The 19,774-nt window shown below is 41.5% G+C and overlaps 1 protein-coding gene across 1 annotated transcript in view; it reads right to left on the reverse strand.

Moving 5' to 3' along the window:
- LOC132554859 (fibrillin-2-like) overlaps window positions 1-19,774 on the reverse strand; it is a 40,740-nt gene that overhangs the window by 11,651 nt on the left and 9,315 nt on the right. Inside the window, exons 3-16 of the mRNA XM_060219182.1 lie at window positions 17,868-17,979; window positions 17,324-17,403; window positions 17,024-17,145; window positions 15,536-15,736; window positions 14,651-14,738; window positions 13,854-13,927; window positions 8,944-8,980; window positions 8,722-8,816; window positions 5,958-6,083; window positions 5,407-5,549; window positions 4,556-4,691; window positions 4,052-4,198; window positions 3,317-3,404; window positions 2,929-3,002 (exon numbers count right to left, since the gene is read on the reverse strand). Of these exons, the coding sequence (XP_060075165.1) occupies window positions 2,929-3,002; window positions 3,317-3,404; window positions 4,052-4,198; window positions 4,556-4,691; window positions 5,407-5,549; window positions 5,958-6,083; window positions 8,722-8,816; window positions 8,944-8,980; window positions 13,854-13,927; window positions 14,651-14,738; window positions 15,536-15,736; window positions 17,024-17,145; window positions 17,324-17,403; window positions 17,868-17,979 (1,523 nt within the window). The remainder of the gene's footprint in view (window positions 1-2,928; window positions 3,003-3,316; window positions 3,405-4,051; window positions 4,199-4,555; window positions 4,692-5,406; window positions 5,550-5,957; window positions 6,084-8,721; window positions 8,817-8,943; window positions 8,981-13,853; window positions 13,928-14,650; window positions 14,739-15,535; window positions 15,737-17,023; window positions 17,146-17,323; window positions 17,404-17,867; window positions 17,980-19,774) is intronic.

Consider the following 19,774-nt stretch of genomic DNA (forward strand, 5'->3'; position numbering starts at 1 on the left):
AAGTGTTATAGATAATGTGTTGAGAGTGTGTGGACAATTATCGTGTGTTATAGATAATGTGTTGAGAGTGTGTGGACAATTATCATGTGTTATAGATAATGTGTTGAGAGTGTGTGGACAATTATCGTGTGTTATAGAAAATGTGTTGAGAGTGTGTGGACAATTATCAAGTGTTATAGATAATGTGTTGAGAGTGTGTGGACAAAGTGTTATAGATAATGTGTTGAGAGTGTGTGAACAATTATCAAGTGTTATAGATAATGTGTTGAGACTGTGTGGACAATCATCATGTATTTTAGATAATGTGTTGAGACTGTGTGGACAAAGTGTTATAGATAATGTGTTGAGACTGTGTGGACAAAGTGTTATAGATAATGTGTTGAGACTGTGTGGACAAAGTGTTATAGATAATGTGTTGAGAGTGTGTGGACAATTATCAAGTGTTATAGATAATGTGTTGAGAGTGTGTGGACAATCATCATGTATTTTAGATAATGTGTTGAGACTGTGTGGACAAAGTGTTATAGATAATGTGTTGAGAGTGTGTGGACAATTATCAAGTGTTATAGATAATGTGTTGAGAGTGTGTGGACAATTATCAAGTGTTATAGATAATGTGTTGAGAGTGTGTGGACAATTATCAAGTGTTATAGATAATGTGTTGAGAGTGTGTGGACAATTATCAAGTGTTATAGATAATGTGTTGAGAGTGTGTGGACAAAGTGTTATAGATAATGTGTTGAGAGTGTGTGGACAATTATCAAGTGTTATAGATAATGTGTTGACAGTGTGTGGACAATTATCAAGTGTTATAGATAATGTGTTGACAGTGTGTTGACAATTATCAAGTGTTATAGATAATGTGTTGAGAGTGTGTGGACAATCATCATGTATTTTAGATAATGTGTTGAGAGTGTGTGGACAATTATCAAGTGTTATAGATAATGTGTTGAGAGTGTGTGGACAATTATCAAGTGTTATAGATAATGTGTTGAGACTGTGTGGACAATCATCATGTATTTTAGATAATGTGTTGAGAGTGTGTGGACAATTATCAAGTGTTATAGATAATGTGTTGAGAGTGTGTGGACAATTATCAAGTGTTATAGATAATGTGTTGAGACTGTGTGGACAATTATCATCTGTTATAGATAATGTGTTGACAGTGTGTGGACAATTATCAAGTGTTATAGATAATGTGTTGAGAGTGTGTGGACAATTATCAAGTGTTATAGATAATGTGTTGAGAGTGTGTGGACAATTATCAAGTGTTATAGATAATGTGTTGAGACTGTGTGGACAATTATCAAGTGTTATAGATAATGTGTTGAGACTGTGTGGACAAAGTGTTATAGATAATGTGTTGAGACTGTGTGGACAATCATCATGTATTTTAGATAATGTGTTGAGACTGTGTGGACAAAGTGTTATACATAATGTGTTATAGATAATGTGTTGAGAGTGTGTGGACAATTATCATGTATTTTAGATAATGTGTTGAGACTGTGTGGACAAAGTGTTATAGATAATGTGTTGAGAGTGTGTGGACAATTATCAAGTGTTATAGATAATGTGTTGAGACTGTGTGGACAAAGTGTTATAGATAATGTGTTGAGAGTGTGTGGACAATTATCAAGTGTTATAGATAATGTGTTGAGACTGTGTGGACAAAGTGTTATAGATAATGTGTTGAGAGTGTGTGGACAATTATCAAGTGTTATAGATAATGTGTTGAGACTGTGTGGACAATCATCATGTATTTTAGATAATGTGTTGAGACTGTGTGGACAAAGTGTTATAGATAATGTGTTGAGAGTGTGTGGACAATTATCAAGTGTTATAGATAATGTGTTGAGACTGTGTGGACAATCATCATGTATTTTAGATAATGTGTTGAGACTGTGTGGACAAGGTGTTATAGATAATGTGTTGAGAGTGTGTGGACAATCATCATGTATTTTAGATAATGTGTTGAGACTGTGTGGACAAAGTGTTATAGATAATGTGTTGAGACTGTGTGGACAATCATCATGTATTTTAGATAATGTGTTGAGACTGTGTGGACAAAGTGTTATAGATAATGTGTTGAGAGTGTGTGGACAATTATCGTGTGTTATAGATAAAGTGTTGAGAGTGTGTGGACAATTATCAAGTGTTATAGATAATGTGTTGAGAGTGTGTGGACAATTATGGTGTGTTATAGAAAATGTGTTGAGACTGTAGACAATCATCATGTGTTATAGATAATGTGTTGAGACTGTGTGGACAATTATCAAGTGTTATAGATAATGTGTTGAGACTGTGTGGACGATAATTCCCAACTAATTGTACTGGTATGATTCTCTCCGTGAAAACGTCGATTTGTTTCTGGACACAAAGTCTGTGTTCCTCTAGTTCCAGACCGTATGCTTTGATGTTAAAATGGCGTCTGTACGGTTCGATGTCACATGACCTTTGATCTTTGCGACATTACCTGTAGATTTTGTGGCCGAGTAACTATATAGTATTGAAATTTCCTATTTTTGACTTTTTATCATCGTGAAATTAAAGAAAATCTTATTCTTCTTTAGCTCAGTTTTGTTTCGGATTTGTTATCTTAAAATAACGAAAATCAAACCAAACAAATCTGTTGATCCCGTGCCGCCATGACAACAGCAGATCCAGAAAGACATAGTAGCTGGTATTTACAATTACTCTACCACTGAGACAATCAGAAAACATCTGTGACATCTTAGGCGCACCGTTATGGTATCATAATCCATCCATGGCATTCATAATCGATATGAAACGCCATCAAATGTATAATTTGACAATGATAAATATCGAAATTCAAACAGTTCGGAAGGATTATTGCAATATTATCAACAAATGGCTTTCTAGGGTTACTTTGACCAGTTTGACTAATGAGTAACGACGTAAACTACTGACCGGGAGGTACACAGCATTGATGTAGTCATTACAGCCTTTTAAGTTCGACCACAGGTAAACCCGACTGTCGTCAGCTGAAAACAACACACAAATAATACACCAACATTGTCACAATACCGATGTTTAATATTTCTACTGTGACGTCACAAGGCAATGACGTCATGAGTTGAAAATAATGGTTAAACGTAATTTTTTAAAAGTATTACTACGAGTTTCGGTCGAGAAATACCCAAGATATATCGGAGGTGCTTCCCTGGAAAAAACAAGCCTTGTTTTAAAAAAAGATATTTGAGGAGAGTAATTATGAATTTTTTAAACTTAAAAATAAATATATATATTTACAAATCTTCCGCCAATTATTTCAAGCTTTAATGTTTAAAATACATACACGGTAAGATGTTTTGGTCCCTATTTTTCGGGACGTTTTCTGGCATGTGTGCGGCTGTATACATCATATCAGTGGGCGAAATCAGGTTCTGAAATTGACGAACTCCACATAAGATTTTATATTACAGTGCCCTGGTCAATGTAATACGTCGATAACATAATGATAACACTCAGCAAAGTCTAAACCGGTAGGCTTGTTATGGAAGAATGAAACTAGTGTAGAAAATGCTATGCGTGTATTTACTGTTAAAGTATGTTTTTTCTCGGGGCTCAAATTTCGTGGTTTTCCAAAAATATACATCTTCGTTGTCATACACTTTTGAGGGTAAATCTTGCTTCACAAATCAGCTAGAACTATAATTCATGTTAAATTGTATGTCCGCCTGCCATCTCGTAGATTTATACTGTGGCTTTAGAGTACCCGCGAATTCAACGAAAATAATGCTCCCACAAAAATTGATAATTTACAGTATACTTGAATTGTTTAAGTATTCAATGAAGTTCTGCTTACGTGTTACTTGTATGTTTTCATATATTGTTAAATAAAAAAACTGAAACAAAACACGTCTTATCGTTGTAACGGAAGCTTAACACCATATATTTAAAATCAATAAACAGATTTTCCCCAAAGCAACACTTGGAAATCTACATTATTCAGGTATATTTCTGGGTGCTACTTGGTCATGAAAGAGTTTTTCATAAATTATTTTTAACTAGACATGACAGAAGTGGTTACCTGATACTGATTGTGCAGGTGTGTCTGTGAGTCGTTGTTGTTCCGTCTGAGGACGTTATAGTATTGTGAGAATTCCTCCAGAGGTACGATCGTATCCCGACTATTGAGAGCAGCCCCGAGGACCGTATACAGAAATTGATACTGGCCCTGTAATAAATACGGCAATATGACTTATCTCCGAGTCTTCAAATGAAACAACATACATTTCTCGTACGATCCAGTCTCCAGGAGGAAAGGAAGGGGCTTTGGGTCTCACGATCGGCTGCTGTTTGGTAGAGCAGGAGGGGAGGGCGGTGGGATGAAAGGGGTATGGGGATGGGGTTATGCTTACGGTAGGGTGGTGTTTGGGCGAGGCAGAAGGAAGGAGTGGGCAGGGGGATAGGTTGGTAATTATGGCAGGGTGGTGTTTGGGTGAGGCAGAAGGAAGGGGTGGGTAGGGGGAAGTGGTGGGGGGAAGTGGTGGGTAGGGGGCTGGGGCTGGTATGCGGAGAGGGTGGTACTTACAGCTGTCTGTATCATGTTTACTCGATTGTTCCTCATCTTCATGACACACTCGTGGACATTGACGGAACCTTGAGCTTCTGCTTGTTCAAGTAGATAATCAAGGGCGATATATGTTCCTGATCGTCCGACTCCAGCACTGTAATGAAAAATACAGTTTCAATATGATCTCAGATAGTTGTCTTCTGTCATATCGTCCAACGTTAGCTCTGTAACGAGCAATAGCATATTAACATGATATCAGATAGTTGTCTGTCATGTCGTCCAACGTTAGCTCTGTAACGAGCAATAGCATATTAACATGATATCAGATAGTTGTCTGTCATATCGTCCAACGTTAGCTCTGTAACGAGCAATAGCATATTAACATGATATCAGATAGTTGTCTGTCATGTCGTCCAACACAAGCTCTGTAACGAGCAATAGCATATTAATATGATATCAGATAGTTGTCTGTCATATCGTCCAACGCTAGCTCTGTAACGAGCAATAGCAATTAGATAAAATAAATCTCAAATATTGTTTTGTCACATTTGGGCTTTTAGAAAACGATTTTTTCTGAATTTTGTCATTGAAAGTTGTAAAGATTTAAAATATTTCCGTCCATTCCATGTCAAAAAATAGTGCCCAAATGGCGACATTGTTTTGGTGCCGTAAGTTCAATATTTTCTCTATCGTGTGATGCATAGAAGTGGGTTTTGAAAGATTTGATGTTCAAAAGATTTTATAAAAATGGAAAAGACTATGATCAAATACATAAAGTAAAATGCATTGTATTTCCAAAATATACCCCAAAGTAGTAAAAGCGAGAAAGACCTGTTCAGTGACGTCACATTGACGTCATGTTTGCTTACCTACAGTGGACTACGATGGGAGCATCACTGTTTGTGGTCTTCACTTTCTCGTGGAACTCCACAAGTGGCGTAACGTATTTAGGGACTTCCTTATCGGGCCACGACAAGAACTGGGCGTGCTTTAACGACTTCATCTCTCCTTCCTACAATAGTACATATGTAACTCATACTTAGTTTTATCGGTTCCATTTTAATTCTAATAATCCAAACTTGTGCTACAATCGTCGATTTCTGATGTCGATTTCTGATTTCGATTTCTGATTTCGATTTCTGATTTCGATTTCTGATGTCGATTTCAGATGTCGATTTCTGATTTCGATTTCTGATGTCGATTTCTGATGTCGATTGCAACATTTCAGTAGACATCAATACATTTTGTAACTATATACGTGGTGTGTGGATATATGTAAATAAAAAGAAAAATAAATCAAACAGTGTATAAATCAATCAATAAATAATTAATGTGATTTCTCTAATCAACATTTGAAGTTCCCACAGTCACACTCTTTCATCCTACATAGTTAGGAAATACTTAATACTATTGTACTTACAACGTTCAGGTTGAGATTGGATATCCGGAAGTCCGCATAACGCTCAACGTCATCACATGTTATAGTGATGTTACCATAAGTAACCTCCTCCCCTTCTTCGGGCCAATACTGCATACATTTGATAACCTGAAAAAGAAGGATCATTACCTTGTTTAAAATGTACTCATTAGTTCATCATGAGACTTATAAATGTGTACACGTCTCTCCACTGTGTGAGTGACCATGGCAACAGTACCTACCCCACCTTCCAATAAGTTAGCAAACATTACAGCAGTACCTACCCCTCCCTCCACTGTGTTAGTGACCATGACAACAGTACCTATCCCTCCCTCCACTGTGTTAGTGACCATGACAACAGTACCTAACCCACCTTCCAATAAGTTAGCAAACATTACAGCAGTACCTACCCCTCCCTCCACTGTGTTAGTGACCATGACAACAGTACCTAACCCACCTTCCAATAAGTTAGCAAACATTACAGCAGTACCTACCCCTCCCTCCACTGTGTTAGTGACCATGACAACAGTACCTATCCCTCCCTCCACTGTGTTAGTGACCATGACAACAGTACCTACCCCACCTTCCAATAAGTTAGCAAACATTACAGCAGTACCTACCCCTCCCTCCACTGTGTTAGTGACCATGACAACAGTACCTACCCCACCTTCCAATAAGTAAGCAAACATTACAGCAGTACCTACCCCTCCCTCCACTGTGTTAGTGACCATGACAACAGTACCTACCCCTCCCTCCACTGTGTTAGTGACCATGACAACAGTACCTACCCCTCCCTCCACTGTGTTAGTGACCATGACAACAGTACCTACCCCACCTTCCAATAAGTAAGCAAACATTACAGCAGTACCTACCCCTCCCTCCACTGTGTTAGTGACCATGACAACAGTACCTACCCCTCCCTCCACTGTGTTAGTGACCATGACAACAGTACCTAACCCTCCCTCCACTGTGTTAGTGACCATGACAACAGTACCTACCCCTCCCTACACTGTGTTAGTGACCATGACAACAGTACCTAACCCCTCCCTCCACTGTGTTAGTGACCATGACAACAGTACCTACCCCTCCCTCCACTGTGTTAGTGACCATGACAACAGTACCTACCCCACCCTCCACTGTGTTAGTGACCATGACAACAGTACCTACCCCACCCCTCCCTCCACTGTGTTAGTGACCATGACAACAGTACCTACCCCTCCCTCCACTGTGTTAGTGACCATGACAACAGTACCTACCCCACCTTCCAATAAGTTAGCAAACATTACAGCAGTACCTACCCCTCCCTCCACTGTGTTAGTGACCATGACAACAGTACCTACCCCTCCCTCCACTGTGTTAGTGACCATGACAACAGTACCTACCCCACCCTCCACTGTGTTAGTGACCATGACAACAGTACCTACCCCTCCCTCCACTGTGTTAGTGACCATGACAACAGTACCTATCCCTCCCTCCACTGTGTTAGCGACCATGACAACAGTACCTATCCCTCCCTACACTGTGTTAGTGACCATGACAACAGTACCTACCCCTCCCTCCACTGTGTTAGTGACCATGACAACAGTACCTACCCCTCCCTCCACTGTGTTAGTGACCATGACAACAGTACCTACCCCTCCCTCCACTGTGTTAGTGACCATGGCAACAGTTCATACCCCTCCCTTCACTGTGTTAGTAACCATGACAACAGTACCTTCCCTCCCTCCACTGTGTTAGTGACCATGACAACAGTACCTACCCCTCCCTCCACTGTGTTAGTGACCATGACAACAGTACCTACCCCTCCACTGTGTTAGTGACCATGACAACAGTACTTACCCCTCCCTCCACTGTGTTAGTGACCATGACAACAGTACCTACCCCTCCCTCCACTGTGTTAGTGACCATGACAACAGTACCTACCCCACCTTCCAATAAGTTAGCAAACATTACAGCAGTACCTACCCCTCCCTCCACTGTGTTAGTGACCATGACAACAGTACCTACCCCTCCCTCCACTGTGTTAGTGACCATGACAACAGTACCTATCCCTCCCTCCACTGTGTTAGTGACCATGACAACAGTACCTACCCCTCCCTCCACTGTGTTAGTGACCATGACAACAGTACCTACCCCTCCCTCCACTGTGTTAGTGACCATGACAACAGTACCTACCCCTCCCTCCACTGTGTTAGTGACCATGACAACAGTACCTACAGCAGTACCTACCCCTCCCTCCACTGACCATGACAACCTCCACTGTGTTAGTGACCATGACAACAGTACCTACCCCTCCCTCCACTGTGTTAGTGACCATGACAACAGTACCTACCCCTCCCTCCACTGTGTTAGTGACCATGTCCAAATTTGCGACCGGAGCTCAGAATTTTTTACTTCAGATCACAGCAGTACCTACCCCTCCCTCCACTGTGTTAGTGACCATGACAACAGTACTTACCCCTCCCTCCACTGTGTTAGTGACCATGACAACAGTACCTACCCCTCCCTCCACTGTGTTACAACAGTTACTGTGTTAGTGACCATGACAACAGTACCTACCCCTCCCTCCACTGTGTTAGTGACCATGACAACAGTACCTACCCCTCCCTCCACTGTGTTAGTGAGTTGACAATTGTACGTTAGTTCCCTCCACTGTGTTAGTGACCATGACAACAGTACTTACCCCTCCCTTTACTGTGTTAGTTACCATGACAACAGTACTTACCCCTCCCTCTACTGTGTTAGTGACCTTGACAACAGTACCTACCCCTCCCTCCACTAAGTTTGTGACCATGATGATAGTTTTACAGTCCAGTTTCCACACCATTCTCCAAAAGTCGTCCACCATTGTTTCAGTGGGACCTGAAAAAGTTTGGAGGAAAAATATATATATTTTGCTTGACTGTAATCAGTGAGAGAAGTTGAGAAGTTGACAATGAGAATTCTTGACAGTATGAAGACATGGATATTAATAACACTAAATGTTTACCTTGGCTCGCAACGTAGGCTTTTTCGGTCTGGAAACCCTGAAACATCACAAGTAAATATATCGTTGAAATCATTGAGTTTTTAAATTACGGATGATGTTATATTAGCTCTTACAAGAGGTCCCAAGGGCCTTAACGGTCACCTGAGCCACAATGTTTCATGTAACATGTCATTGAAATGATTTTGTTAAAAAGGTAAGATAACTTTAACTATATTGTACACATAATACAAATATAATTTGTGTATACATTAACTGCTGTCTTATGCTAAGGCTTCTAACAAAGTTTGAATAAAAATACATTACACTCAATAAAGTTCTAACCAAGTTTAAACTGATCTTAACAGAAATTCAACAAATAATTTTCAAAAATGTAACTTTCCTATATAACTATAGTAAGTGTTTACCTCTCCCAAGGGAGACATGTGAGACCCTGGGGTCATGAAATTTACAATTTTGGTAAAGCATCTGAAGGCCTTTCCATCCCTGAAGAGTATATGACTCTACCATTCCTTGGGTTTAAGAAGAAGATTTTCGAAGTTTCAATCAATCGCGATAACGCGATAGAGTTTTGGACTAAGTTACCCTAGTGAAGATCGAGGATTGTGGATTGACGGTCCATACCCGTGGTGATTTGTTTCTAAGGAAAGTGAGAAATGGATTTATTCGGAACGACGTTTAAAACATTGTCTTTCTAGGGAGGTTTATATGCCATCCCGATCCTCACAGTCGATTTTCAATGTCATATTAAACCTCTCAGTTTATTCGGGAAACTCCTCTCAAATTTAGTGCTGATAACATCATGTGACCATTTTGATAACGAGATAGTTCATACATACACAAACACGTGTGATGGTGGATAAAATGTAGTGACACAGTATAGAGAAAATAGATAGCTAGAGCTCGCCATTTTGGTCTTTCTTACACTCGTCAACATTCATCTTATATTTTAAGACACTGACCATGTATTCTATTTATCCTGCAACATTGAATGAAAATCAGACTATTGAAACTTAAACAGTTTTGTTGTCCAATCTGTGTTTACCTGACATTGACGTTACGCTGAATTTTGCCTGTTGACGGACGCCAAAATAATTGCTCCGCGCAATTTGTTCATCAAAACATGTACAATCGCTTATTTCAACAAATATTTATATTTCTAAACGCAATATTTAAGTAAATGCAGAAAAAAATTCTGTTAAATTACCGCACTTGCGAAAATGCAAAATGCAGCTGTTTTCCGTCATTGCCGAATACAGCAAAATTATACGTGGCTGTTTTTCGGCACTCGGATTTGTTATGGAAGAGAAGACGTTCTTTAAAGACTCAGAATTAACTTAGAATCACTAAAAAGTAACACGAACAGTCATTGCTTTTGCAAAAGTCTTATTCCAGCCGTACACGTAACATGACAATATCTGACCTAATACCACTTGGTCATTAAGTTAAAATACATGACTAACAAACGTCACTTGCTCCCTATCAGTATGACTGACCCCCCTCTACCTCGCTTCCTATCAGACTGACTGACCCCTCTCTACCTCGCTCCCTATCAGTCTGACTGACCCCCTCACCTCGTTCCCTTTCAATCTGACTGACCCCTCACCTTGTTCCCTATCAATCTGACTGACCCCCACCCCCCATCTCGCCTCATTCCCAATCAATCTGACTGACCCATTCCCAACCTCGCTCCCTATCAATCTGACTGACCCCACCTCGCTCCCTATCAATCTGACCTAACCCCCCGATACCTCGCTCCCAATCAATCTGACTGACCCCCCACCTCGCTCCCTATCAATCTGACTGAACCCCACCTCGCTCCCTATCAATCTGACTGACCCCCACCTCGCTCCCTATCAATCTTACTGACCCCCACCTCGCTCCCTATCAATCTGACTGTCCCCCCTACACCTCGCTCCCTATCAATCTGACTGACCCCCACCTCGCTCCCTATCAATCTGACTGGCCCCCCCTACACCTCGCTCACTATCAATCTGACTGTCCCCCCTACACCTCGCTCACTATCAATCTGACTGTCCCCTACACCTCGCTCACTATCAATCTGAATGACCCCCACCTCGCTCACTATCAATCTGACTGACCCCCACCTCGCTCCCTATCAATCTGACTAACCCCCCACCTCGCTCACTATCAATCTGACTAACCCCCACCTCGCTCCCTATCAATCTGACTGACCCCCACCTCGCTCCCTATCAATCTGACTAACCCCCTCCCCACCTCGCTCCCTATCAATCTGACTAACCCCCTCCCCACCTCGCTCCCTATCAATCTGACTAACCCCCCACCTCGCTCCCTATCAATCTGACTGACCCCCACCTCGCTCCCTATCAATCTGACTGACCCCCACCTCGCTCCCTATCAATCTGACTAATCCCCTCCCCACCTCGCTCCCTATCAATCTGACTGACCCCCACCTCGCTCCCTATCAATCTGACTAAACCCCCACCTCGCTCCCTATCAATCTGACTGACCCCCACCTCGCTCCCTATCAATCTGACTGACCCCCACCTCGCTCCCTATCAATCTGACTAACCCCCTCCCCACCTCGCTCCCTATCAATCTGACTAACCCCCTCCCGACCTCACTCCCTATCAATCTGACTGACCCCCCACCTCGCTCACTATCAATCTGACTGACCCCCACCTCCTCCTATCAATCCTCGCTCCACTATCAATCTGACTGACCCCCACCTCGCTCCCTATCAATCTGACTAACCCCCTCCCCACCTCGCTCCCTATCAATCTGACTAACCCCCCACCTCGCTCACTATCAATCTGAATGACCCCCTCCCCATCTCGCTCCCTATCAATCTGACTAACCCGCCACCTCGCTCACTATCAATCTGACTGACCCCCACCTCGCTCACTATCAATCTGACTGACCCCCACCTCGCTCCCTATCTATCTGACTAACCCCCCACCCCGCTCCCTATCAATCTGACTAACCCCCCCCCACCTCGCTCCCTATCAATCTGACCCCCCCACCTCGCTCCCTATCAATCTGACTGACCCCCACCTCGCTCCCTATCAATCTGACTAACCCCCTCCCCACCTCGCTCCCTATCAATCTGACTAACCCCCCCCCCCCACCTCGCTCCCTATCAATCTGACTGACCCCCACCTCGCTCCCTATCAATCTGACTAACACCTCGCTCCCTATCCCCCCCACCTCGCTCCCTATCAATCTGACTGACCCCCCCCTCGCTCCCTATCCTGACTGACCCCCACCTCGCTCCTATCAATCTGACTAACCCCCTGACCCCTCCACCTCGCTCCCTATCAATCTGACTGACCCCCACCTCGCTCCCTATCAATCTGACTAACCCCCTGCCCATCTCGCTCCCTATCAATCTGACTAACCCCCTCCCCACCTCGCTCCCTATCAATCTGACTAACCCCCACCTCGCTCCCTATCAATCTGACTAACCCCCCCCCCTCGCTCCCTATCCCTATCTATCTGACTGACCCCCCCCACCTCGCTCCCTATCAATCTGACTAACCCTCCCCACCTCGCTCCCTATCAATCTGACTAACCCCCTCCCCACCTCGCTCCCTATCAATCTGACTGACCCCCACCTCGCTCACTATCAATCTGACTAACCCCCTCCCCACCTCGCTCCCCCTTCCCCACCTCGCTCCCTATCAATCTGACAAACCCCCACCTCACTCCCTATCAATCTGACTGACCCCCACCTCGCTCACTATCAATCTGACTGACCCCCACCTCGCTCCCTATCAATCTGACTAACCCCCTCCCCACCTCGCTCCCTATCAATCTGACTAACCCCCCACCTCGCTCCCTATCAATCTGACTAACCCCCCCCCCCTCGCTCACTATCAATCTGACTAACCCCCTCCCCACCTCGCTCCCTATCAATCTGACTGACCCCCACCTCGCTCCCTATCAATCTGACTAACCCCCCACCCCTCCCCACCTCGCTCCCTATCTATCTGACTAACCCCCCCCCACCCCGCTCCCTATCAATCTGACTAACCCCCCCCCCACCTCGCTCACTATCAATCTGACTACCCCCCCCCACCTCGCTCCCTATCAATCTGACTAACCCCCCACCTCGCTCCCTATCAATCTGACTAACCCACCCCCCACCTCGCTCACTGTCAATCTGACTAAGCCCCCCACCTCGCTCCCTATCAATCTGACTAACCCCCTCCCCACCTCGCTCCCTATCAATCTGACTAACCCCCTCCCCACCTCGCTCCCTATCAATCTGACTGACCCCCTCCCCACCTCGCTCCCTATCAATCTGACTAACCCCCTCCCCACCTCGCTCACTATCAATCTGACTAACCCCCTCCCCACCTCGCTCACTATCAATCTGACTAACCCCCACCTCGCTCCCTATCAATCTGACTAACCCCCCACCTCGCTCCCTATCAATCTGACTGACCCCACCTCGCTCCCTATCAATCTGACTAACCCCCTCCCCACCTCACTCCCTATCAATCTGACTGACCCCCACCTCGCTCCCTATCAATCTGACTAACCCCCTCCCCACCTCGCTCCCTATCAATCTGACTAACCCCCCACCTCGCTCACTATCAATCTGACTACCCCCCCCCACCTCGCTCCCTATCAATCTGACTGTCCCCCACCTCGCTCACTATCAATCTGACTAACCCCCCCACCTTGCTCCCTGTCTATCTGACTGACCCCCCCCCCCTAACCTTGTTCCCTATCAATCTGACTGATCCCTAACCCCCACGTCGCGTCCTATCAATCAACGGATACCCCCACCCTACCCCACCCCCCACCCCCCACCCCAACCCCCACCCTGTTTAATGTAGATCGAGAAAATGTAAAAAAAAAATACCTATTAGTAGACATTGTATAACTTCTTGTGACGTCACTAAATTATGACGTAGTATACTTACGTCAATATAGGATGCGTTGATGTAATCTGTAAAGTTATCGGCATCAATGTCCAGTACGACCCTTGAGTGGTCATCTGAGCAAATATACATTATATCATAAACAGGTTATTCTGACAGTGGAGTGGTCAACTTTAAATATACAACTAACCAGTGCACACGTTCCCTTTAGTGGCCATCTTTAAATAGCGCTAATAGATCTATAACACAAGATTAATATAAAAGCACTGACCCTCAAATGGTTAACTGAAACAAACACATTCTAATTAACAAAAAAATTAGTCTGACCCTAGACTGTACATTTTTGTTAAACGATGAAACACGAAACCTATGATATAAAGCCTTCTTGCTTTGCCATAGTAGACACATCCGCAATCACTTGGATAAATAATGACACTCGTATGATGACCGTATTAAACATATAAACGACGTCACAATATCGATGGGTGACGTCATCACGGCTAACACGTCATTATTGCAAGCCGTCATGATATTGACCTAATGCCATGAGGTATATATCCAAAAGATAAACATGTATGCTTCCTTTCAGAACAAAACTCATAACTGTTTAGATGGAAAATAGAATCGAATGCTAACATCTTTCACGATTTCCCACCTTTCATGATGTTTCTCAATGAAATAAAACATGAATTTGGTTTGTTAACGTCAGTCTACAGAAATGTATAGGGAGAGTTCTCCAAAACGTCCGAGGTAATTACCCCAAGGCTAAGTGAAAAGATTATTTAGACACACACAGATAATTACATTACAATATTATGTCTGTTTAGGAGGATACTTACAGGGATATATATCCTTGTACTTGTTCTTTGATCTGTTTTCCGGACGAAGTGCGGCTGCGTGGGGATGCTGGAGGCCCTGCGGTAGTGTCTATAAAGGACAAGACAGGTCGTTATTACCGCAACTTTATCATCTTATGTCAGCGTGTTAATTACACGTACATAATGACATTTACTGAGAGGGACAAACTAAAACAATAGATTGTCGAAGCCTTAAGTTGGGTCCTCTTCCTATTTTCGCTTTTTTAAAACGGAACTACGATCTGGTACCCAGTTCCGGTTTTGTTGGACGTAACGAGGTCTGGTTCCCATTTCCGGTTTTGTTGGACGTAACGAGGTCTGGTTCCCATTTCCGGTTTTGAAAAACGGAACTTGGGACTAGAAACCAACTTTAGACTTCCTAGGATGAAGTTACGTGAGACGGGATATCTAGTTATACATAGACAGAAACATTCTACACTTACCTATATCAATACATTACAATGATTTCCTATATTTGACTGTGTATAAAGTGTGACATCCTGGTTTACAAATGAAACGATTCAAAATGGTAAGAATTATATCTTATCAATAACTCTTCGGCATTTATAGTCAATGTGTCTTATCAATAACTCTTCGGAATTTATAGTCAATGTGTCTTATCAATAACTCTTCGGAATTTATAGTCAATGTGTCTTATCAATAACTCTTCGGAATTTATAGTCAATGTGTCTTATCAATAACTCTTCGGCATTTATAGTCAATGTGTCTTATCAATAACTCTTCGGCATTTATAGTCAATGTGTTTTATCAATAACTCTTCGGCATCTATAGTCCATGTGAATCCCATTGGATAAAGACAAGACCAATATGGAGCTCAATGTCACCTTTGTTAACTCAACCACTTACCGCATGTTCCATTTCAAAGCCTCGATCTGTCATTTGAGTCACAAACGATGAAAACTCTTGAACTTTGACCCCTTTTGTTCCGTCCAGAAGGACAAAGGAGGACTTGACAACTTTGTCGGTGGAGATGTGAGATCCGGCCATGTTTGATGTATTACTAGCGAAATATGCAGACACATGACTTCCACTTTGTGTGTCGCCCCCCTGAAACGATAGAAGAGGTCGTCATTGTATGACGTCATCGGTAATTAATTTAGACCTCAACAATTATACAACAGTGTCAAAAATGACAACATTCTCATGTGACGTTATACTGGTAGGAGGAAACAATGATGTGACGTCATGATGAAAGGGCGGAATTTTGATGTGACATCATGTTGTGGAGACAGAACTTTGATGTGACATCATGTTGTGGAGACAGAAATTTGATGTGACGTTATGTTGTGGAGACAGAACTTTGATGTGACGTCATGTTGTGGAGACAGAACTTTGATGTGATGTTATGGAGACAGAACTTTGATGTGATGTTATGTTGTGGAGACAGAACTTTGATGTGATGTTATGGAGACAGAGCTTTGATGTGACGTCATGTTGTGGAGACAGAACTTTGATGTGAAGTCATGTTGTGGAGACAGAACTTTGATGTGATGTTATGGAGACAGAACTTTGATGTGATGTTATGTTGTGAAGACAGACCTTTGATGTGACGTCATGTTGTGGAGACAGAACTTTGATGTGATGTCATGTTGTGGAGACAGACCTTTGATGTGACGTAATGTTGTGGAGACAGATCTTTGATGTGACGTCATATTGCAAAACAGAACTTTGACGTGACATTTTGTTGTGGAGACAGAACTTTGATGTGACGTTATGTTGTGGAGACAGAACTTTGATGTGACGTCATGTTGTGGAGAGAGAACTTTGATGTGACGTCATGTTGTGGAGATAGAACTTTGATGTGACGTCATATTGCAAAACAGAACTTTGACGTGACATTTTGTTGTGGAGACAGAACTTTGATGTGACGTTATGTTGTGGAGACAGAACTTTGATGTGACGTCATGTTGTGGAAATAGAACTTTGATGGGACGTCATATTGCAAAACAGAACTTTGACGTGACATTTTGTTGTGGAGACAGAACTTTGATCTGACGTCATGTTGTGGAGATAGAACTTTGATGTGACGTCATATTGCAAAACAGAACTTTGACGTGACATTTTGTTGTGGAGACAGAACTTTGATGTTACTTTTCATTGACTAAGTAAAGCGTCCTTTATAAAGATAGTTCTCGTGTAAATAAAATTTCTGCCATGAGAAATGTTCAACACTTTTCAACTTGTCTTCTTAAGAACTGGTCGTCCCTAATTCATCTCTGACTTTATACACCAATGGTCTCAGTTTATATGTGAATCACAAAAACAGAATTATAAGATTATGAAATACGTTTAGGATCAGAATAACTTGTTGTTGTTTGGTGAGTGACCACTTACTCTGTAACTGATCTGACCATCCGGCGCGTGAATGCTTAATTGTTCTCCAACCTGACCATATTTGTTCCCGTTGCTATAGAAACCAGTTCCCGAGCTGATATTGTCAAGTCCGCTGGAATACCCTGGAAAAATGGTAAACGGATTAACCATAAAATGTTATCAACATAAATGTGCTTCAAAATGACGGCTTTAAAGTGGCGTTACAATAGATCATTTAAACACACTAAATGACGCAATGAATCATGGGACAACATGGAAATGTTTTGTGTATGACTGAGCGATGACGTCACACGATCTTACCTTTGTTGACGGCGCCGCCATTAGCAGTAGACAATGCAATATTTCCGTTCATCAAAGTCGTGCGATCTTGTCCTTGACGGCTGAAGTGAAATATAATTCATAATTCAGAGGAATAATTTAATCAATCAGCAATTTAATTAATTTACAAATAAATTTCACTAATATAAAGAAATGAATATATCTATTTCAGAACTCGATATATTAATCGGCGTATTTAGATGTACACTTCTGGCGCGGTCGAAAAATTCTGCAATGGGACTTTTTTCGAACCACGCTTCTTCGGAAATACATATTCTATATTATCAAACAATGAAAAACTAATTATATGACCCAGTTGTTTTTGTTTCAATTTAACTCATTGATTATAGAGATAAGAGGCCAATAATCTCTGCAGAGTTACGTCCCTTCAAATTTGTCCATTCTGAGCTCTGATTGCGTGGAAATCAGTTGGACCCGAATTAATATGTAATAGCAAAGTATGACCTTTTCCTTTAGACTAAATTAAATTGCATATCGTTAAAGGGAACCATAATATTTTACTTACCGTCGACGACAGCAGCAGATGATGGCGATGATGAGAGGTATAAGTATTCCACCGACCACAGATAAACTGATGATAAGAGCTAGGTTCCTTGTGGTGTTTGGTACAACTAAAACTGTTGACAGAAAGAATAATACATATTTTACTTTCATTAAAATCTCATGAATTCGAATGGTGAATCCTAGAATAAATACAATTGATATTCATGTAACGATAATCGATAGTAGAAGATATCAGTCCATTAAAACATAGAAAGAATGACAAGACAATGGTTTTATATATTTAAATATATTTTAAAACGAGAAAAATAGTTGCTTTGTCGATTGTCAAATTAAAACATTAACCAGCAGATTGTTCAGACTGAAATGAATTTGTTGACAGAATGAAGCTTGCCTCACGAAATTTTTAACATAACAGAGCTCTTGTAGAGGAGATTCTAACATGTTTCATGCCCTATCTCTGCCATGTAGAATTCACGTTTCACTAGTCAAAGACTAACGAACCATCAAATTACGATATATTATATCAGTATAAGTGTATGTATTCTATAGTTTCGTAATGCTGCAAAACATTCACTTTTTCACTACCTTTCTACTTGTAGAAAAGTATTTAATTTTTGTTAGAAATGTCCCGTCAACCAGAGTTGGTTGGAGTTACTCCCCTTAGCAACGTGTGAAGGAGTTGAAGTTTTGCAGCATGACAAAAGGTCGGGGTGATGTTGGGCATGCTGATCAATGCAGTGTAAAATTATCTGGTAAGGCGTGAATATAAAAAAATGGCTTTGACTTTATATGTACCCTTCATTCTAAATCCCCATCCTAATCTTATCAGTTTTGAAATTGTGAAACGTTTTAAACTTGTAAGCTCAAAACCGAGTAACAAAGTCAATAAACCTGTTATCCTTGTTTTTCTTTTAAGTTAAATCAGCATTATTTTACTTCAGATTTACCCATCAGTTGAGACATGTAGAGTTGTTGAAATGATCGAAAACTTCCATTTAAATATCGTTCACAATTTCAAAAATGAGAGATCTATCTAAGCAGACATTGTAATGTTGAGGAGTAATTATCTTTTTTTATTACATTTCTTTGCTAAAGTACTTAACAATGAACTGATTCGAGAATCAAAAATGTTCACCTAGCTTAAAAAAAAAATAAATAAATAAATAAAAAATAAAAAAGAACGAAAGAAACGAAAATTAATTACAAATAATCGAACCGACATTCAAAGTTACTTCACTGAACTTTTAAGGAAAATGTTTTCCTTTTTAAAGTCAAACAGAGGAACCACCCAGACAGTATCCTGACACCCTTCTCGGAAGGCCTCAGTCCAACAACTTTCTACTTTAGAATAATTTTTTTTTTTGAAAGATTATCGATTTTAAACTATAGTCAAGAAAACAGATATTACTCGGACATTTTGTCTCTGGTCGTATCTATGAAGTTTAGTCTATCTATAAGCTACACGTGTGTATCACGTGTGAAAAATATAGCCAATTACACTATATCATGTACAAAAAATGATGTGAAATAAACAGGCACAAGCTTGTCTGATAAAATCATGAATACTCACCATCGGTCACTGAAAAACAATTCTCGTCAACAGGGCGATATATGAATCGACCCTCAGTAGCTAAAGATCACGTGATCAACACGCCATTATTTTCCATACTCCGTTTCCTCGTTTTAAAGAACTGGTTTGTAACACACTATTGTAACCGTGTTCTGCTACACGTTCATAAACCAAGCCAGATACCCTACATTTTACCTTTATCTGGACGTCAGTATAACCGTACCTTTACCAAAGTATATACTCTTAAACAATAAAGACAAGACCTCTTTAAAGGGAAACTCATGTCTATTAAAAAAACTGCGTACTTATTTGCAACTTCGGTCTGTTACAAACGTGTG

Source organism: Ylistrum balloti, unplaced genomic scaffold (assembly GCF_031769215.1).
Source record: "Ylistrum balloti isolate Yb309-2 unplaced genomic scaffold, AGI_CSIRO_Ybal_v1 Utg370448, whole genome shotgun sequence".
Lineage (NCBI taxonomy): Eukaryota > Metazoa > Mollusca > Bivalvia > Pectinida > Pectinidae > Ylistrum > Ylistrum balloti.